Source organism: Bos taurus, chromosome 7, assembly GCF_002263795.3.
Source record: "Bos taurus isolate L1 Dominette 01449 registration number 42190680 breed Hereford chromosome 7, ARS-UCD2.0, whole genome shotgun sequence".
NCBI lineage: Eukaryota > Metazoa > Chordata > Mammalia > Artiodactyla > Bovidae > Bos > Bos taurus.
This window is the reverse complement of record NC_037334.1, coordinates 19,847,721-19,865,412: the sequence shown is the minus strand read 5'-3', so window position 1 is coordinate 19,865,412 and position 17,692 is coordinate 19,847,721. Positions and strand designations below refer to the sequence as shown.

At 52.0% G+C, this 17,692-nt stretch overlaps 2 protein-coding genes across 3 annotated transcripts in view; one reads left to right on the top strand and one right to left on the bottom strand.

Moving 5' to 3' along the window:
• Positions 1-159: 159 nt before the first annotated feature.
• SIRT6 (sirtuin 6) lies at positions 160-8,419 on the bottom strand. 2 transcript variants are annotated; one of them, NM_001098084.1, is given in 8 exon segments: positions 160-1,081; positions 1,168-1,291; positions 1,897-1,977; positions 2,055-2,150; positions 2,685-2,744; positions 3,054-3,236; positions 4,518-4,645; positions 8,323-8,394. In NM_001098084.1, coding segments are annotated over 8 exon segments (1,080 nt in total). In that variant the 5' UTR covers positions 8,389-8,394; the 3' UTR covers positions 160-739.
• Positions 8,420-8,501: 82 nt separating this feature from the next.
• Positions 8,502-17,692, top strand: part of ANKRD24 (ankyrin repeat domain 24) — a 36,250-nt gene continuing 27,059 nt past the window's right edge. Inside the window, exons 1-2 of the mRNA XM_059888658.1 lie at positions 8,502-9,649; positions 11,842-11,913. Of these exons, the coding sequence (XP_059744641.1) occupies positions 11,878-11,913 (36 nt within the window). The 5' untranslated portion in view covers positions 8,502-9,649; positions 11,842-11,877. The remainder of the gene's footprint in view (positions 9,650-11,841; positions 11,914-17,692) is intronic.

Below are 17,692 nucleotides of genomic sequence, written 5' to 3'. Positions count from 1 at the left end.
AGGAATGTCAACAGCTGGTAAGGCCTTCCTTTACCGCCAGAGCTGGACTGTATGAATGTCCCAGCACACACACACACCAGGAGCCGCAGGCACCACACAGTCCTACCCCCAGGGATTGGACCCTGGGCAAGGTTGTGGATGGTAAACACAGACTCAAGATGCAAGAAATTCTGCTTTTATTGCATTGAAGGCTTTTCTGGAAGCCTGGAGGAAGTCAGGTGGACCCACTTGTCTCCCTCCAGCCACAAAGGCAGTGTGAGCCTCTGTTGTCTGTCCTGCCATGAAGTTTGGCTCCTAAATGGTGGCTGTGTGTCCCCTCCCTCCTAGAGGGGCTGTGAAGGCTGTGTGGGGATAGGCAGAGGTTGGGGAGTGTGAGGGTCCAGGGGGCAGACAGGCTTGATTCCTGTTTAGGCTGGAAATCAGGGAGGGCCTGGTCACGCCTCCCAAGAACACCCTGAGTCAGGGGCTGCAGACTGGGGGTGGAGCAGGTGTGGGGTTGTCAGCTCCAAGTTCAGGATCCGGGGCAGGGATGCTCCTTGCCAAGCCCCCTCCATAGGCCCCAAGTTAAAGGGAGGTCCAGTGGACGGCAAGTCTGCCCCCGGGCCTGGAGCCCAGCTCTCAGCACCCTGAGATCTCCCCCAAAGGACAGAAATGAGTAACAAAGTGAGACCGGTAAGAAAAAAGAAAAAGAACCCACGATTTCTATTTTAAAAAACCCCGCCCTCCCTGGGGCCCCTGGTCAGCTAGGCACCACCTCGGTTTTCACTCTTTTGGGAGGCCTGTGAGGGGAAGGGCTGTCCGGCCGCTCCCTTTTGGGGCTGGTGGGTCCAGAACCATTGTGCTGGGTGCAGGGCTCAGCTGTGGGTTCCTGCTTGGGGTTGGCAGGCACTGGGCTGTTGAGCTGGGGGGAGGCCTCCTCCTTGGGCTCCAGCTTGGGGGCAGGTGGGCGTGGCAGGGGCGGCAGTGCCCTCTCCACCATGTGGGGGCCGTCCCAGGCCGGGATCTCCAGGCCCAGGTGTTTCATGAGCCGCGTCATGACCTCATCAACATAACCGTGGATTCGCAGGTCTGCGTGGCGGTCCTGTGGAGGCGGGGACCAGTCAGGTGGAGGGGGAAGGCTTGAGGTGGGGTCCAGGGGTGATATCAGGGGTAGGCTCCCACACGTACGTGCTTGGTGGGCTGAAGGTTGACGATGACCAGGCGACCTCCACGTCGCTTGGTGGCGAGGGGAAGGTTCCCGCTGGGCCGGATTTGCAGGGAGGTGCCCAGTGTGATGGACAGGTCTGCATTCCTGGGGCCAGGAGGCAGGATTAGTCTAAGCCCCTTGGCAAGGGTCTCTGCAGCGCTCTTCCTGCCCCATGAGGCAGGGGCGTGTGGTGGCCAGCACATATACTCCCTGACCCTTGCTCAAACACCATGGCTTCACTGCTCTGCCAACACAACGGGGCCAGTCCTGGGAGACCTGCTCACACAGCACCCACCTCTGCTGGGGGCCCAGCCATGGCCTGCCTCTGATGCTTCCCTTCTTCTGGGCCACCCCCCAACCCTGTCGGCAGAAGTGGAGCTGCTGGTGGGGAGCAGGCCATCTATACTTGGACTCCTGGGTTCTGATCCTGGCTCAGTCACTTCTGGGCTGGGCAGCCTGGATGGAGGAGTCCAGCTGCTCCAGCCTCAGTTTCCTCCTCTGTGAAATGGGCCTGAGCAGCACCCACCCTGGGGTGTGGTAAGGATGGTATGTGAGGGCTCAGTACAAGAGCTATTACGAGCAAAGTGAGGCCCAGACAGGGTGCTGATCACTCCTCTCTGGAATCCTTTCCTGAGGTCCCTCGGGGCTGGAGCTAGCTGTGTTTCTGCCCCTCCCCCACCCACCCCACCCAGGACCCACTGGGGTCAGACCTGCTGGCTTCGTCGGCCAAGGTGAGGTCCCGGTCAGGCAGGGAATCCTCCCAATCCAGGATGGTATCTCTCAGCTCCCCCCTGTAGCGAGAGCAGGGGAGTCAGCAGGAGACTGGCGGCCCTCCCTGGGGTCCAGGGCATGGGGAGGGGTCACTCACCTGCAGGCCCGCAGCCCCCTGGACTTGGCCACGGTGCAGAGCCGGCCCGTGGGTTTCAGGCCCATGCTGCCCACCACGGTGTCCCGGACATACTGCCTGTGCCAAGGAGGAAAGGGTCGGCTCACTGCTGGTTCCCAGGCAGCCACCCTGCAGCCTACCTGGGCAGCTCCTGCTTTTTACACAGAGCTGTTTTCCTAGGAAAGTGCGGGAGCATAAGACCAGAATCTAAACATGAGGTGACAGCTGGCAAACCCAGCAGGGGTTGGGGATGGGGAAGCAGAGGGGGCCTTCCATGAAAAAGCTGGCCTGGGGACTTCCCTGGTAGGTTAGTGTTTAAGACTCTGTGGAGGGAACACGGTTTTGCCAACACCTTGATGTTGGACTTGTAGCTTCCAGACCCATAAGATTATGAATTTCTGTTGTTTTTAAGTTACTCAGGTTTGTGGTTGTTTTGGCAGCTGCAGGAAATGAACACACCTCCCAGGAGGAAGATACACTCCCAGATCCCACCTTGGGAGGGTCACACCCCTGACTCTAGACGCAGCAGGCTTAGCTCACCAGGACCTTTTGGGGAGCCTGACCTGGGTCATCCATGCCTTGTGTCCCGCCCCCTCCCACAGTGGCACTCACATCTTACACTTGACACATTCTTCTATAAACATGTTTCCGTGGAGCTCTGCCAGCTTGTCTCTGTGGGAGGAGAAGGAAGAGGCTCAGTGGAGAAGCAGGATCCCCAGATCCCCAGCCAGCCAAGATCCAGAGGGCTCAGGGCTGGAATCCTCCCAGGACCAGGAAGAGGGGATCCCGCCCAGCTCTCCAGGTGCTACTGAGAGACCTGACAGCTGAGCGCCAACCCTCCCTGGCTGCCTCGCTGAACTGCCCCAGGGGCCTGGAGAGGGACGGGCTGCATCAATGTCCATTTTCTAGATAAGGAAACTGAGGCTCAGGGAGAGGGGTGGCCTGCTCAAGGCAAGGCAGGGGGCTGGACACTGGGGGCACCTGGGGAAGCCGGAGCGCACGTGCAGTCCGTCCACGTTCTGGCTGACCAGGAAGTGCAGGAGGCCCACACGCTCCAGCTGGACCAGCGCCATGTGGGTCTTTGTGGGCTGGGCGTTCTCGAAGGTGGTGTCGAACGTGGGGGCCAGGCCCCGCTCCTCCATCGTCCAGACGCCATGGGGGCCCCTGCGGCAGCAGGTGGAAGAGACAGAGAGAATTTAGAGACCAAGGAGAGAGAGAACAGAAAAAGAGAGAAACAGGCAGAGAAAAAGTCAGAGAGATTGATATAGACAAAGGAGGTGAGGTAGGAAACAGGGAGAACATGGTACATAACAGGAGATATTAATTATTCAACTCGCCCAGCACTTACTACTGCTGCACTTGGCATGGCCCTGCACTGGGGGATGCTGGGGCCCTAGTGCACCCAGGCCCTGCCCTCAGGGAGTCCATGGCCCTGCACTGGGTGATGCCGGGGCCCTAGTGCACCCAGGCCCTGCCCTCAAGGAGGTCTCCATCTTGTGAGGGAGAGATACAGGTGGATACAGACCCTCTGGCCCTCTGGGGGCCAGGGCAGAGGGAGCAACCCAGGGCTGGGCTGGTCCAGTGGAAGTAGTGAGGGCTCTCTGTGGGACTCGGGGAAGGCTTCCTGGAGGAGGTGGAGCTGTCTCTGAACAGAGAGGAAAGGGCAGGGCTGTTTAGACAGTCTGGGGGCTGCAGGGGCTGAGGTTGGAGAGCTGAACCAAGGCTAGGTTGGGAAAGGCTTTGATTTCCAGCCTGAAGTGCTTGGAACTCTGAAGTGTGGCAATGGGGAGCGATGGCAGGTTATGGAAGGGGGATGAGATTCACACCTTAGAGTTCTAACACTCCTCCAGACGAGGAATCTGCTCTTCTGCTATGAGAGTCTATCCTGGGGGCCTGAGAAGCCTCGGAAAGGGAATACAAGTGCAACAGGCCTGCCCATCTGGGTGGGGTTGCAAACTTCACACCTACAGGGGCCACTTGGCGGCCACAATTTTGAGACCCCTGCTTTTCAGCAATGAGACCCTTGCCTAACACAGGCTGCCCAAAGTAGAGGGAAGTTAGACATTATCTGGTCTCATACCCTCACTTGCAGTTTAGGAAACAGGTTTGGATGGTTTCTATGGTAATAATAGAACCCAATATTTAGCCATGCACAGTGGGCCTAGACAAAAGACTTATGTTTCCCAGCACCACTTACAACTAGGTACAGTCACATGACCCAGTTCTCACCAATGAAAGGCAATGTTGGGTGTGATATAAAGGGACTTGCTTTGAAGGAAGGGTCTTACACATCCCCAACACCCTAGGGGACTGACGGGTCACCCTAGACTCAGTGGGAGGGAGGGCAGCAGGATGGGCTTTGATTCCTGTTCATCTGGCGAGCTCACAGGGAAGGCTGTGGCAGCCTGGCAGGCCCTGCCTTAACTTCCCGCCCTGCCCACCGACCTGAAGTCGGGGATGCCTGAGGCAGTGCTGATGCCTGCGCCTGTGTGGAACACCACACTGGAGGACTGCCAGATGAGCTGTGCCAGCTCCCACACCTTCTGCTCCAACTCCTCGGGGGGGTCGAAGACCTGTTGGGTGAGGGAGAGCAGCAGGGAGTGAAACAGAAGGGAGTGGGGCAGGTGCTGCGTCTCTTTAGTCGTGTCCGACTCTGTGCGACCCCATGGACCGCAGCCTGCCAGGCTCCTCTGTTCATAAACTCTCCAGACAAGAACACTGGAGGGGGCTGCCATTTCCTACAAGGATGACAGAGCCACAGTGAGGCAGGAAGTACATGCCCACCCCCCCACCCCCACCCCCCTCCGCCGCCACCTTAACGATTAATCGATTGGAGACTCATTCCCAGTGCTCCAAAGAAACTCTAAGGTGAGAACAGCAAGACAATTAAGGTAGGACACTGGGCCCTGCCCAGATCACATATTTCTCATTCTCAAAGTCAAGAGACCTCGCTGATCACATGTGGGCAGAAAGGCTCCTTGGAGGTCAAAGGTGAATGATGCCAAAGGATAATCGACCCATGGGCCTTCATAGTAGAATCCATCTTGGCTAAGAGATGCACGTGCACACATGGGAGGAGCCTGAGATATACCAAACATGGACTCTGAACCAGGCAAATCAAAATGACTGGCCAAAGGAAATCCAGAAGAAATGCCCCATAAAAGTGATTTAAACTGCCACAAGAGCACAACTCAGGGACTCTCCCTGAGTCTGCCTGTGTGTCTATCCTTAGGTATTGTACTCTTTTTCTTCCTAATAAATACTCTACTTGCTTCCTCACTACTTTCTGTCTTTGTGGAAACTCTTTTCTGCAAAGCTGAAGGGCCAGGACCCTTGTCACTGACCACTAGTCTAGTGGTTAGGATCCGGTATTTTCACCACCTTGGCCCAGGCTCAATTTCTGGCTGGGAACTCAAGCCTCGCTTCAGTTCCCAGTTTTAGGCCGGTTTTAGGCCCAGGCCACTTGAGATCAATAAAATGTGACAAAAACTGATTAGAAGCAACTAGGTCCAAGATGGCGGAAGACGAGCCTTCCAGTAGACCTTGAGCCTCATTACATGCTCATTGTAATACACCAGCATGATAAATGGCACGACAGTTCAGAAGGCGAAAACATGGGTGGTGGCCCAATTCCTGGAATTCCCCACCCCTTCCCTGAAATAATTGGAATAATCCTCCCACTCACTAGCCTATGAAATTATCCAGCCCCTAAAAACTAACCACACCATATTTCAGAACCTCTCACCTGCTGAGATGGCCCACACCCTGTGTGTGGAGTATTTCTCCCAAGGCTGTTCTCACCTTTTGAGACAGACTGCATTCTGTCTGTGCAGAGTGTTTCTCTCTAAATAAATCCACTTCTTACCTATCACTTTGGGGCTTCCCAAGTGGCACTAGTGGTAAAGAACCCATCTGCCAATGCAGGAGACCTAAGAGACACGGGTTCAATCCCTGGGTTGGGAAGATCCCCTGAAGAAGAAAATGGCAATCAACTCTAGTATTCTTGCCTGGAGAATCCCATGGACAGAGGAGCCTGGCAGGCTATGGCCCACAGGGTCACAAAGGGTCAGAAACAACTGAAGCGACTTAACATGCATGCATGCACATATCTCTGTCTCGCACTAAATTCTTTCTGCAGTGAGAAATAAAGAAACTGAGCTTCATTAAGTCCTAAGACAAGGGTGTGATCTCAACTGAACCATGGGTTCAAATCCCACTCCAAGTTCATGGTTTCAGGAGAAGTTACAACATGTCCCACAGTGGGCAAGCCCACAAGCCACAGACTGCCTTGCCCAGGAGGAGGGGAATGGGTGGGAAAAGGCAGCTTGTTATCACATCCTTTCTCTGCCCACAGCCCTCCAGGGCTCCCACCTCTCTCGATGGAAAAACCCAAGTCCCCACCAAGTCCCACAAGGCCCTGCAGTACCTGCCCCATTCCTGCTCTCCCCTCCTCCCTCTCTCCCCTTCATTCACTCCACACAGGCCTCCTTTATGTTCCTCCAACACACTAGGCACAGTTCAGCCTCAGGGCTTTGCAGAGGCAAAGCCCTCCACCTGGAATGTCCTTTGCCCAGACACCTACATGACTTCCCTTGCACTTCCTCTCCATCTTGGCTCAAAAGCTATCTCATTTGCACACTCATGTTCACAGTAGCATTATTCACAGGAGCTAAATATGGGAGCAACCCCAGTGTCAATTAACAGATGAATGGATACTAACAGATGTGGTCTACACGTACAATCAAACCAGTCAATCCTAAAGGAACTCAACCCTTAATATTCATTGGAAGGACTGATACTGAAGCTGAAGCTCCAATACTTGGCCACCTGATGCGAAGAGCCAACTCATTAGAAAAGACCCTGATGCTGGGAAAGACTGAAGGCAGGAGGAGAAGGGGATGACAAAGGATGAGATGGTTGGATGGCATCACCAACTCAATGGCCATGAGTTTGAGCAAACTCCAAGAGATAGTGAAGGACAGGGAAGGCTGGCGTGCTGCAGTCCATGGGGTCCCAAAGAGTTGGACATGACTGAGTGACTGAAGAACAGCAACACATACAATGGAATATTATTCAGCCTTAAGAAGGAAGAAAATTTGGACACATTATTCAATACACATGAAACCTGAGGACATCACACGCTCAGTGAAATCAGACAGACACAAAAACACAAATACTGTGTGATTTCACTTATGTGAGGTCCCAAGAGGAGTCAGATACAAAGAGAAAGCAGATGGTGGGCCTGGGGCTGGGAGAGGAGATGGAGAGTCACTGTTTAATGGGGACAGAGTTTTAGTTCGGGAAGAGGAGAAAGTTCTGTAAATGGATGGTGATGATGGTTGCATAACATTAAATGTATTTCATACTGCTGAGTTATCTTAGTGGTGGCTATTACCAGCCACCTAGTTTGCGATGCAGCCCCCAGCTCTCATCATCCGCTTTACCTTTCTGCCTAGCGCTGACCACTATCTGACTGACTCCTTACATTTATTTGCTGCTCATCTGTCTCCCAGCTGGAACGAGGGGGCTTGGCCTGTCTGGTTCCCCATGTGGTCCCAGGGTGAACGTAGGTACTTAATAAATGTTTGTGGGATAAAGTGAAAAAACTGGCAAGAGAGAAGAGTGGGGCTTCACACCATCTGAGAACTCGTGAATGACTGACTCAGAAGGAACGGACCAACCTTTGTGGGAGGGAGCAAGCTTCTCTCCAGTTTACAGGAGGGAAAGAGACCCAGAACGAAGGGATCCCGCCAAGGTCTCAGTGCATGGCGGGGACTTCTCTCAACGAGGTTGGAGGGCTCTGATTTCCATCCTCCAGGTTCCTCCTCAACTAAAAATCCTCACCAGCCTCAGAATAGTGTCAGGTCCTCAACTTGGCACGTGAGGCCCATCCTGCCCCAATTATGGAAACCTCTCTGCCCAAATCTGCCCTCCAAGTTTGTTTATTGCCACCTCCCGCCTTTGCCCCGGTGCCTTCCTCCTGGAACTACAAGCCTTGTTCCCCCATCAGAACTTCAGGACTTCTCGAAGTGGGTCCTATCCTCCGTCCCCTGCCGGACCGACCCGGAGCTGGGCGTGGTCGCATCCCCAGGCGCACTGGGTCGTCACTTCCCGCCCCCTCCTCACTGGGAAGTCCCTCCCATTGTCTAGCCTCAGTGTCTCCTGATATTCCCACAATGCTCCACTGCCAGCCGGTCCCGCCCAGCCCACGGCCTTGACGGCTGCCGTCGGGACCCCCAGCCGTGCTCACCTCGGGTAGACCGCACTTGCCCTTGTCTGCATACGGCGAAAGCCCCGCCGCGTAATTCACCGACATCCTCACTGCACCAAAGGGAACAATAAAGTTTAACTTGTTGCGGCCGCTTCCGCCGGAAATAGGGTGGGACGAGGAAGAAGGAGGAGCCGTGTTCTCATATTTCGCACCCGGCCGCTCCTCGCAAGGCGCATGCGCCGTGCACTGTCGCCGCAGTCGCCATATTAACTGCTGGCAATGGCCTGGCGGGTTCTTATACGCTGATCATGTGGGGTGGGGGCCTGGGAAAGTGTTGTTCAATGACCCGGGCTGGATACTAGGGGACTGCCCACGTGAAAGTTCTCCAGTCACCTGTAAAATGAAGGGCGCAAGCGATCGGTTCCCTCTTTCCCCTTTTGAAAACGAGTAAACTGACGCCCACTTACCTCCCTGCGTCCCCCAATCCCAGGACAGAGCCTGAGAGAGGAAACCCAAACTCTTGCTTCCAATCCAAGGTTCTTCCCCCTGCATATTTCAGAAGTTTATAAATATACAAATTCAGGGTTGCTGTGCATGTGTGCTGGAGTCAGGAGGCAATTTGGACCCTCACTAGGGAGGCTAACGGATGCCGTTCTAAGTTACCTGAACGTTATCCATGTGTGTGATAATCACTCAGCAAGACAAGTCCTGACCGCACCTAGAGGCTGGAGAAACTGCTTATGTCCTTGTTATGGAGGCTTGAGGACTTATTCAGGAAATGTATTGAGCACCTACTGTGTGTTGGCGAGACGCTGGAGACCACAGGCAGCCCCCTGTGATGGGGCAATGGTGACTTGGTGTGACTGGCTTGTAATGAGGGCCCTGGACAATGAAGGGGCTCAAAGGAGGCGCCTGACCCAGCCTGGGGGCAACCAGGAAGGCTTCCTGGAGAAGGGATGTTGCAGCAACTATCTGAACAGTGAGTACCAGTGAGAATCAGCCAGTTGGAGGTGACAGGAGGTACAGAAAGAAGGCTCCTGGCAGAGGAACTGCAAGTACAAAGGCTGAGAGGAGAGAAAGAAGGTGGCTCATTCCAGAAACCGAAATAAGTCCAGCGATGTTAGGGAAGAACCTCCGTGTCTTCCCGCCAGAGCCCCTTGGCCAACAGACAGCCCGGCTGCCACCCTGTCTCCTCCCTCTGCTCATCCTCGGGCCCCCTGGGGCAGCTGCTTGCTCAGAGCTGATCAGGTGTCAGGGTTGAGTGCTGGGAGCTGCGGGTGCAAGCTGGTGGCCCGGCTGGGAGCAAGTAACCAGAGCCGGCAGTGGACACGGTGGCCTAGTGCTGGCGGCACTGGAACTGCAGGAGGTAGGAGGGAAGGAGGTGAGGGAGGCCCAGGATGGAGGCTCCCCTAAGGCCCTCAGGCTCCTTGCCCCCCAAGCCCTGCAGGTGGGAGAAAGGAAAGGCCAGTGTGTCCAGCCATGCTAAGGCACCATCTCTCTCACACACACACACATGCGCGCGCGCTGGTTGATGCGTGCACCTCTTACTTCTTTGTCTAGGATTCGTACCCTCTCTTCCTGCTGCTGCAGCTCAGTGTCCTGCCCGGCCAGCAGGCCCTGTGGATATATCATCACCTCTTCCGGGAAGCAGCTCCCTAGATGAGGGTACTTTCCCCTCCCCCAAGCCGGCAGATTCCCTCCTGCCCTGACAACCTGTGGACTCCTCTCTTGGGTGTCAATTACACCCTGCTGTAGGTGTGATTGAGTCTGTTAGACAAGAGTAAAGAAAAATGGTGGTGGATGAATGTGTACATTGATGAATGGGGTAAATTGAAGGGGTGAATGAATGGATGGGAGGGAGGATGGATGGGTGGGTAGCTGGTAGGTGGGTGTTGGCTGGCTGGCTGGCTGGGTGGATAGTTGAGGTGGATAGATGGATAGATGAGTAGTTGGGTGGGTGGATAGGCAGCTGGATGGTGGGTGTGTGGTGGATGAAGCATGGTTGAAGGGTGCATGGAGAACCATAAAAAGATGAGTTTGGTGGATAGGTGGTGGCCAGTGAGTGGTTGGATGGATGAATGCATGGGTGACTGGATGGTGGGTGGATGGATCAATGGATGGTGGGTGGATGAACAAGTGGATGTGTGGATGTTGAATGGGTGGGTGTGTCAATGGTAGATGGATGGATGGATAGGTGAGTGAGTGAGTGGATAGGCAGGTGGGTGGATGGTGGATGGAACATGGTTGAAGGGTGCATGAAGAACCATGAAAAGATGAGTTGGATGGATGAGTGGATGGGTGGTGGCCAGTGAGTGGTTGCATAGATGAATGAATGAGTGAGTGGATGGTGGGTGGATGTTGGATGGATGGGTGGGTAGATGGTGGATGGATGGATGGATGGATAGGTGAGTAGGTAGGTGGCTGGGTAGGCAGGTGGATGATGGGTGGGTGGTGGATAAAGCACGGTTGAAGGGTGCACAGAAAACCATGAGAATATGAGTTGGATGGGTGGTGGACAGTAGGTGGATGTAGAAATGCTTGGTGGAAGGATGGGTGCATAGGTGAGTGAATGGGTGGAAGGAAGTCTTGGAGAATTCATGGGCAGGAGGGCAGGTGAAAGGTGAGGGATACACCTTTACAGCAATCCCATTCTGACATAGGAAGGAATTCCTAGCCAGACACCCAGCAAAACACCCCCTTGAGATCACTGCCTGACCTCTGTACCTGCAGGTGCACAAAACACAGAACAGGCTAAGCTGGACAGACATGCGTGTACAGACATACCTTGTGTTGAGCTGTGCACACACATGCATGGAGCCATCAATCACTCTAGACCTCCGCCCACCTCGGGCGACTGGCCTCTGTGCTCTTATTCACGCAGGAACCAGGCTGGTGTAAAGGGTTTAGTCTCAAGGATGTTCTCTCTGACTTCCCAAAGAATGTGCTCTGTACTAAGAGGCGTCAACTCTGTGCCTGGGCCCTGAGGACCCACTAAGTATTCAGGAAAACAGAACCAGTCAAGACACTTCTAGCCTCTGGAGCCAAGGATGGAGCAGAAGAAGAGCTGAGGGGACCCAATTTGGGAGTTAGAGTTCTGCCCATTTGTAAGAGGCAAAGCTGATCAGAACACCACAGGGTTTTGGAACTAGGCTGGGAAAGATGAATAGGAGTTCACCAGAGGAGGGGTGGGGACAAGGCAGACATAACTGCACAGATAAAAGCTTGAAGACCAGAAAAAGCTTGTACCTACTTGGGCAACAGGGAAAACTGGTGGGATGAATTTACTGAGCACCTACTGTTTGCCAGGCTGTATGTTAGAGACCTCATGGGAAAGCAGAGGAAATTATCTCCTGCATTTTAAGGAAGAGGGATGTGAAACTCAGAGAGGGGAAGTGACCTGATGAAGGACACAGAGCAGTTAGAAGATGAAATAGGTCTGTGACCTGCTCTAAGGGCTGGGATGGCCTGGGGAGGAGGAAGTGGTACTTTTGAGGAGTGAGAAGCAGATGACCCACCTGCCCCCAGAACTGACGTCCCTCACCTCCTGGCTTTTCTCAGGAGGTCTGGGGAGAGGAGAAACACCAGACGCTAGCTATGAAGACCCTCCGGGCACGATTTAAGAAGACAGAGGTGAGTCTGAGGCCACTGAGATGCCCGCTATCTCTCAACTTCAGACTCCTGTCTCCCAGGACCTGGCTGAAGGTCTACTGGGCCTTTGCACCATTGTCCTGTGTCGCTCGTCACATTCTTTTGGCAACTTCCTTATGACCAAGCCCCTCCCTGGTTCCCTACCAGCCACAGGTTCAAGTTTACCATTTTATCCTCTGGCCACCTCTCCCGTTTCTCTCTACTGCCCCCTGCTGCCCTCATCTCCACACTGCCTCCTGCTCAAGCTTTCCAGCCTCCATGCTTTTGCCCCGGCTGTTCCCTCCATCTGGCCTTTCCCTGTACTGCTCCCCATCAAATCCTCCCCACTCTTCACAATTTGGCTCCAAGAACATTTCTTCTGGAAGATCTCTACTCCCAGATACAGTGACCATTGGCTCTTCTGGGGTCTCACTTTCACAGGGATCCAGATATCTTGCTGTTGAGTATTCAGCAAATACTTGTATCCAGTGCTGTTCTGGACACAAAGGTGACAGCAATAAACAGGGCAAACAGAAACCCCTGCCCTCGTGGAGCTGACAGCCGCGTGTGGGTGATGGATGCTGTTAATAAACAAGATAAATAAGTGAAAAGGCATGCTTTGTACCAGGCAGACAAAGAAAGTAAAGAAAGGGAATTAGAAGCATCCAGGAGAGTGGAGATGGTTTCAGTTTTAAAGCAGATTGTCAGGGAACTTCCCTGGTGGTCGAGCGGCTAAGACTCCATGCTCCCAGTGCAGGGGGCCTGGGTTTGAATCCTGGTCAGGAAACTAGATCCCGCATGCTGCAGCTAAGAGTTTGCATGCCGCAATGAAAATTGAGGATCCTGAGTCCCACAGCTAAGACCCGGCACAGCCAAAGAAAAAAAAAAAAATTAATAAATTGCCAAAATAAATAAATAATAAAATAATAATAAATATTTAGAAAATGAAGCAGGTTGTCAGGAAAGGCCCCACCAAGAAGCTAATACAAGAGCAAAGATTAGAGGGGAAAGGAGGAGGAAATTGTGTGTATATTTGAAGGACAAGCATTGCAGGCAGAGGGAACAGCCAGTGCAAAGGCCCTGAGGCAGGATCCAGTTGGCATCCCTTGCAGCTCTATCATGGGCTATGAACTTCCTCAGTCATCCTTTCTCCCTCCTAACTCTCCTATCCCTAGTCCCTGCGGGGGTGGAGGGCAGTCCAGGGCAGAGTGACAGAAGCTGAGTGCGAATTCACACAGTCAGGCAGCCAGCCTTCCTGATCACTGGTCTTTGTGGCTGCCCTCTGTCAGGCTAAACTCCGCAATTACAGCACAAAGAAACTGAGTTCCAGAGAGGTTAACTTGGCTTTCTTGTCACAGAGCAAAGCAGCAACAGGGAGATTCAAGCCCACACGTGTCTGACTTCAGAGCCCTTAGTCTTTCTATCATGATGGGGCCTCCCCATCAGCCAGGTGTGGCCCCAGGCAATCTGGGAGGCTACCTGGAGGAGGTGGTGCTGGAGCAGAGCCTCGAAAGACCGGGAAGATTCAGACAAGTGAAGACCCATGGCGGGCGAGGGGGAGGGGAGGTATATGGATATGTATGGATATGGATATGAGGATATGGACCAGTATGGGCAAAGGTTTGGAGGCTGGGCTGAGCCTCTTTGATACAGAGGCATTATGGGATGATGAAGAAGTTCTTTTGGCTGGAGCAGAGAATGTCGAAAACCAGGCAGAGGAACATGCCGGTTGTTGTTCAGTCGCTCAGTTGTGTCCGACTCTTCGCAACCCCATGGACTGCAGCATGCCAGGCCTCCCTACCCTTCACTTTCTCCCAGAGTTGGCTCAAACTCTTGTCCATTGAGTCGATGATGTCATCCAACCATCTCCTCCTCTGTCGTCCCCTTCTCCTCCTGCCCTCAGCCTTTCCTAGCATCAGGGTCTTTTCCAGTGAGTCAGCTCTTCACATCAGGTACCCAAAGTATTGGAGCTTCAGCTTCAGCATCTGTCCTTTCAGTGAATATTTAGAGTTGATTTCCTTTAGGATTGGCTGGTTCAATCTTGCTGCCCAGGGGACTCTCAAGAGTCTTCTCCAGCACCCCATTTCAAAACCATCAATTCTTCAGTGCACAGTCTCCTTTATGGTCCAACACTCACATCTGTACATGACTACTGGAAAAACCAGAGCTTTGACTATATGGACCTTTGTCAACAAAGCGACATAAAAAATGGGGCAGAGGAAAAAGCCTGGTTTTATTCATTCATTCATTCATTCATTTACTTGGGCCGTGCTTCGAAACTTGCAGGATCTCAGTTCCCTGGCCAGGGACTGAACCTGTACCCCCTGTAGAGGAAACTCAGAGCAGGGAATTCTGCCCTCCCAACCAATTCTTAAATGTATTTTTATTATTTATCAATTTTAACATTCCTTCATTTTATTTATTTAAAATTTACATTTCATGTTGTTGAATTTATTTTTATTTATTTCATCCTATTTTTGTTTTTATTTTCAAACACTCTAAGGAACTTTCCAGGTGCTTGGCAGACGTCAGTCTATTTAATCCTCCTAACAATCACGTGGGATGAGAGCTTTTATTATCTCCACTATTTAAATGAGTAAAGGATGCTCAGAGAGGTTAAGGAACTTGCCCAAGGTCACACAGCTAGCAAATGAGAGGCCCGCCTTCTCCCTGGACTGTGTTACTAGGAGCAGGATAGGGTCTTGACTGTGAGAAAAGTGCACTGATTAAGAGAGAGAGGGACTGGGATGGGAGAAAGTGAGAGAAGAGAACGAGGAATAAATGGCTTGTTAATCCCTACAAAATCTGGCATGGGGTCAGCTTCATTTGGGGCTTCCCTGGTAGCTCAGATGTTAAAGAATCTGCCTGCAATGGGGGAGACCCAGGTTCAATTCCTGGGTTGTGAAGATCCGCTGGAGAAGGAAATGGCAACCCACTCCAGTATTCTTACCTGGCAGAACTCCATGGACAGAGGAGCCTGGCAGGCTACAATCCATGGGGCCACAAAGAGTTGGAAACGACTGAGTGACTAACACTTTCACTTTCTTTTCAGCTTCATTTATTGCAGACTGATCCTACAATTTTCATTCCGTTTGGAATCAATTCTTAGTTAGTGTTCACATTTACCCCTAAGAATTCCTGAGAACTTGAAGTCAGTGTTAGACCAAACCATATCATTGGTTTTTAATTTTGTTGTAAATTGAGAGAATGCTTTTAATCAGGAAGAGCATCTCATATTTTTTATCTACAATTTCTATTCAGAGAAACCAGGAATCCAGGTATCAATCACATGGGTCTCCTCAACCATAACAGAGATAATACCAGAGGGCCTGTAGCCATCAGTTCAGTTCAGTTGCTCAGTCGTGTCCGACTCTTTGCGACCTCATGAATCGCAGCACGCCAGGCCTCCCTGTCCATCACCAACTCCCGGAGTTCACTCAGACTCACGTCCATCGAGTCAGTGATGCCATCCAGCCATCTCATCCTCTGTCGTCCCCTTCTCCTCCTGCCCCCAATCCCTCCCAGCATCACAGTCTTTTCCAGTGAGTCAACTCTTCACATGAGGTGGCCAAAGTACTGGAGTTTCAGCTTTAGCATCAGTCCTTCCAAAGAAATCCCAGGGCTGATCTCCTTCAGAATGGACTGGTTGGATCTCCTTGCAGTCCAAGGGACTCTCAAGAGTCTTCTCCAACACCACAGTTCAAAAGCATCAATTCTTCAGCGCTCAGCCTTCTTCACAGTCCAACTCTCACATCCATACATGACCACAGGAAAAACCATAGCCTTGACTAGACGGACCTTTGTTGGCAAAGTAATGTCTCTGCTTTTGAATATGCTATCTAGGTTGGTCATCACTTTCCTTCCAAAGAGTAAGCGTCTTTTAATTTCATGGCTGCAGTTACCATCTGTAGTGATTTTGGAGCCCCCAAAAATAAAGTCTGACACTGTTTCCAATGTTTCCCCATCTATTTCCCATGAAGTCATGGGACTGGAAGCCATGATCTTCGTTTTCTGAATGCTGAGCTTTAAGCCAACTTTTTCACTCTCCACTTTCACTTTCATCAAGAGGCTTTTTAGTTTGTCTTCACTTTCTGCCACAAGGGTGGTGTCATCTGCATATCTGAGGTTACTGATATTTCTCCCAGCAATCTTGATTCCAGCTTGTGTTTCTTCCAGTCCAGCGTTTCTCATGATGTACTCTGCATATAAGTTAAATAAGCAGGGTGACAATATACAGCCTTGACGTACTCCTTTTCCTATTTGGAACCAGTCTGTTGTTCCATGTCCAGCTCTAACTGTTGCTTCCTGACCTGCATATAGGTTTCTCAAGAGGCGGGTCAGGTGGTCTGGTATTCCCATCTCTTTCAGAATTTTCCACAGTTGATTGTGATCCACACAGTCAAAGGCTTTGGCATAGTCAATAAAGCAGAAATAGATGTTTTTCTGAAACTCTCTTGCTTTTTCCATGATCCAGCGGATGTTCTCAATTTGATCTCTGGTTCCTCTGCCTTTTCTAAAACCAGCTTGAACATCAGGAAGTTCACAGTTCACGTATTGCTGAAGCCTGGCTTGGAGAATTTTGAGCATTACTTTACTAGCGTGTGAAATGAGTGCAATTGTGCGGTAAAGTTTGAGCATTCTTTGGCATCGCCTTTCTTTGGGATTGGAATGAAAACTGACCTTTTCCAGTCCTGTGGCCACTGCTGAGTTTTCCAAATTTGCTGGCATATTGAGTGCAGCACTTTCACAGCATCATCTTTCAGGATTTGAAAGAGCTCAACTGGAATTCCATCACCTCCACTAGCTTTGTTCGTAGTGATGCTTTCTAAGGCCCACTTGACTTCACATTCCAGGATGTTTGGTTCTAGATGAGTGATCATACCATTGTGATTATCTGGGTCGTGAAGATCTTTTTGGTACAGTTCTTCTGTGTATTCTTGCCACCTCTTCTTAATATCTTCTGCTTCTGTTAGGTCCATACCATTTCTGTCCTTTATCGAGCCCATCTTTGCATGAAGTGTTCCCTTGGTATCTCTAATTTTCTTGAAGAGATCTCTAGTCTTTCCCATTCTGTTGTTTTCCTCTATTTCTTTGCATTGATCGCTGAAGAAGGCTTTCTTATCTCTTCTTGCTATTCTTTGGAACTCTGCATTCAGATGCTTATAGCATTGTTAATTTCAGAAGCAGAGTTCTGTTGAAATAAAATTCTTCAAAAAGTTTGGGCCGCAAAAAAAAAAATTTACCTAATTTGGGACATGACTGTGTTTTGATAGGTGCCTAGCACAGAGTCAGAAGGCAGGGGCGGAGGCAGAGGGGTGTTAAAAACCCCATCTGGGTGTGAGAGTCTCTGGGGTTGGGTGTGGGGGTGTGCAGCGAGCAGAGACACCAAAGGCTGGGGCAGGAGCGGCTGATGCTAGGCCTGGAGCAGGAAGCAGAGGAGAAGCTGCGCTCCATCCTCCCATTCCCCCCGCAGCACACCCCCACCCCCACAGCCCCGCCCCGCCCCGCCCGCCCCAGGGCTCCAGTTTCTCTGCCGGCAGCAGGAGTCAGGTTCAGCTTTTGTTCGGCTGCCCCGAGGGAAGAAAGCAAACACCCCTGACGGCAGTGGTCCTCCTCCGCCTTCCTCCGCCTCCGTCTCCCCGGACAGTCTGTTTCCCTTTCTCAGCACACAGCCCAGCCACCACACCTGGGCTCCAGACCTTCCCTGCTTCCACTGCTCTCAGGATCCAGCCTGCTCTGCCAGGCCCCCTGGCAGAGCGCCCTGTTTGCTCTGAGTCCTCTC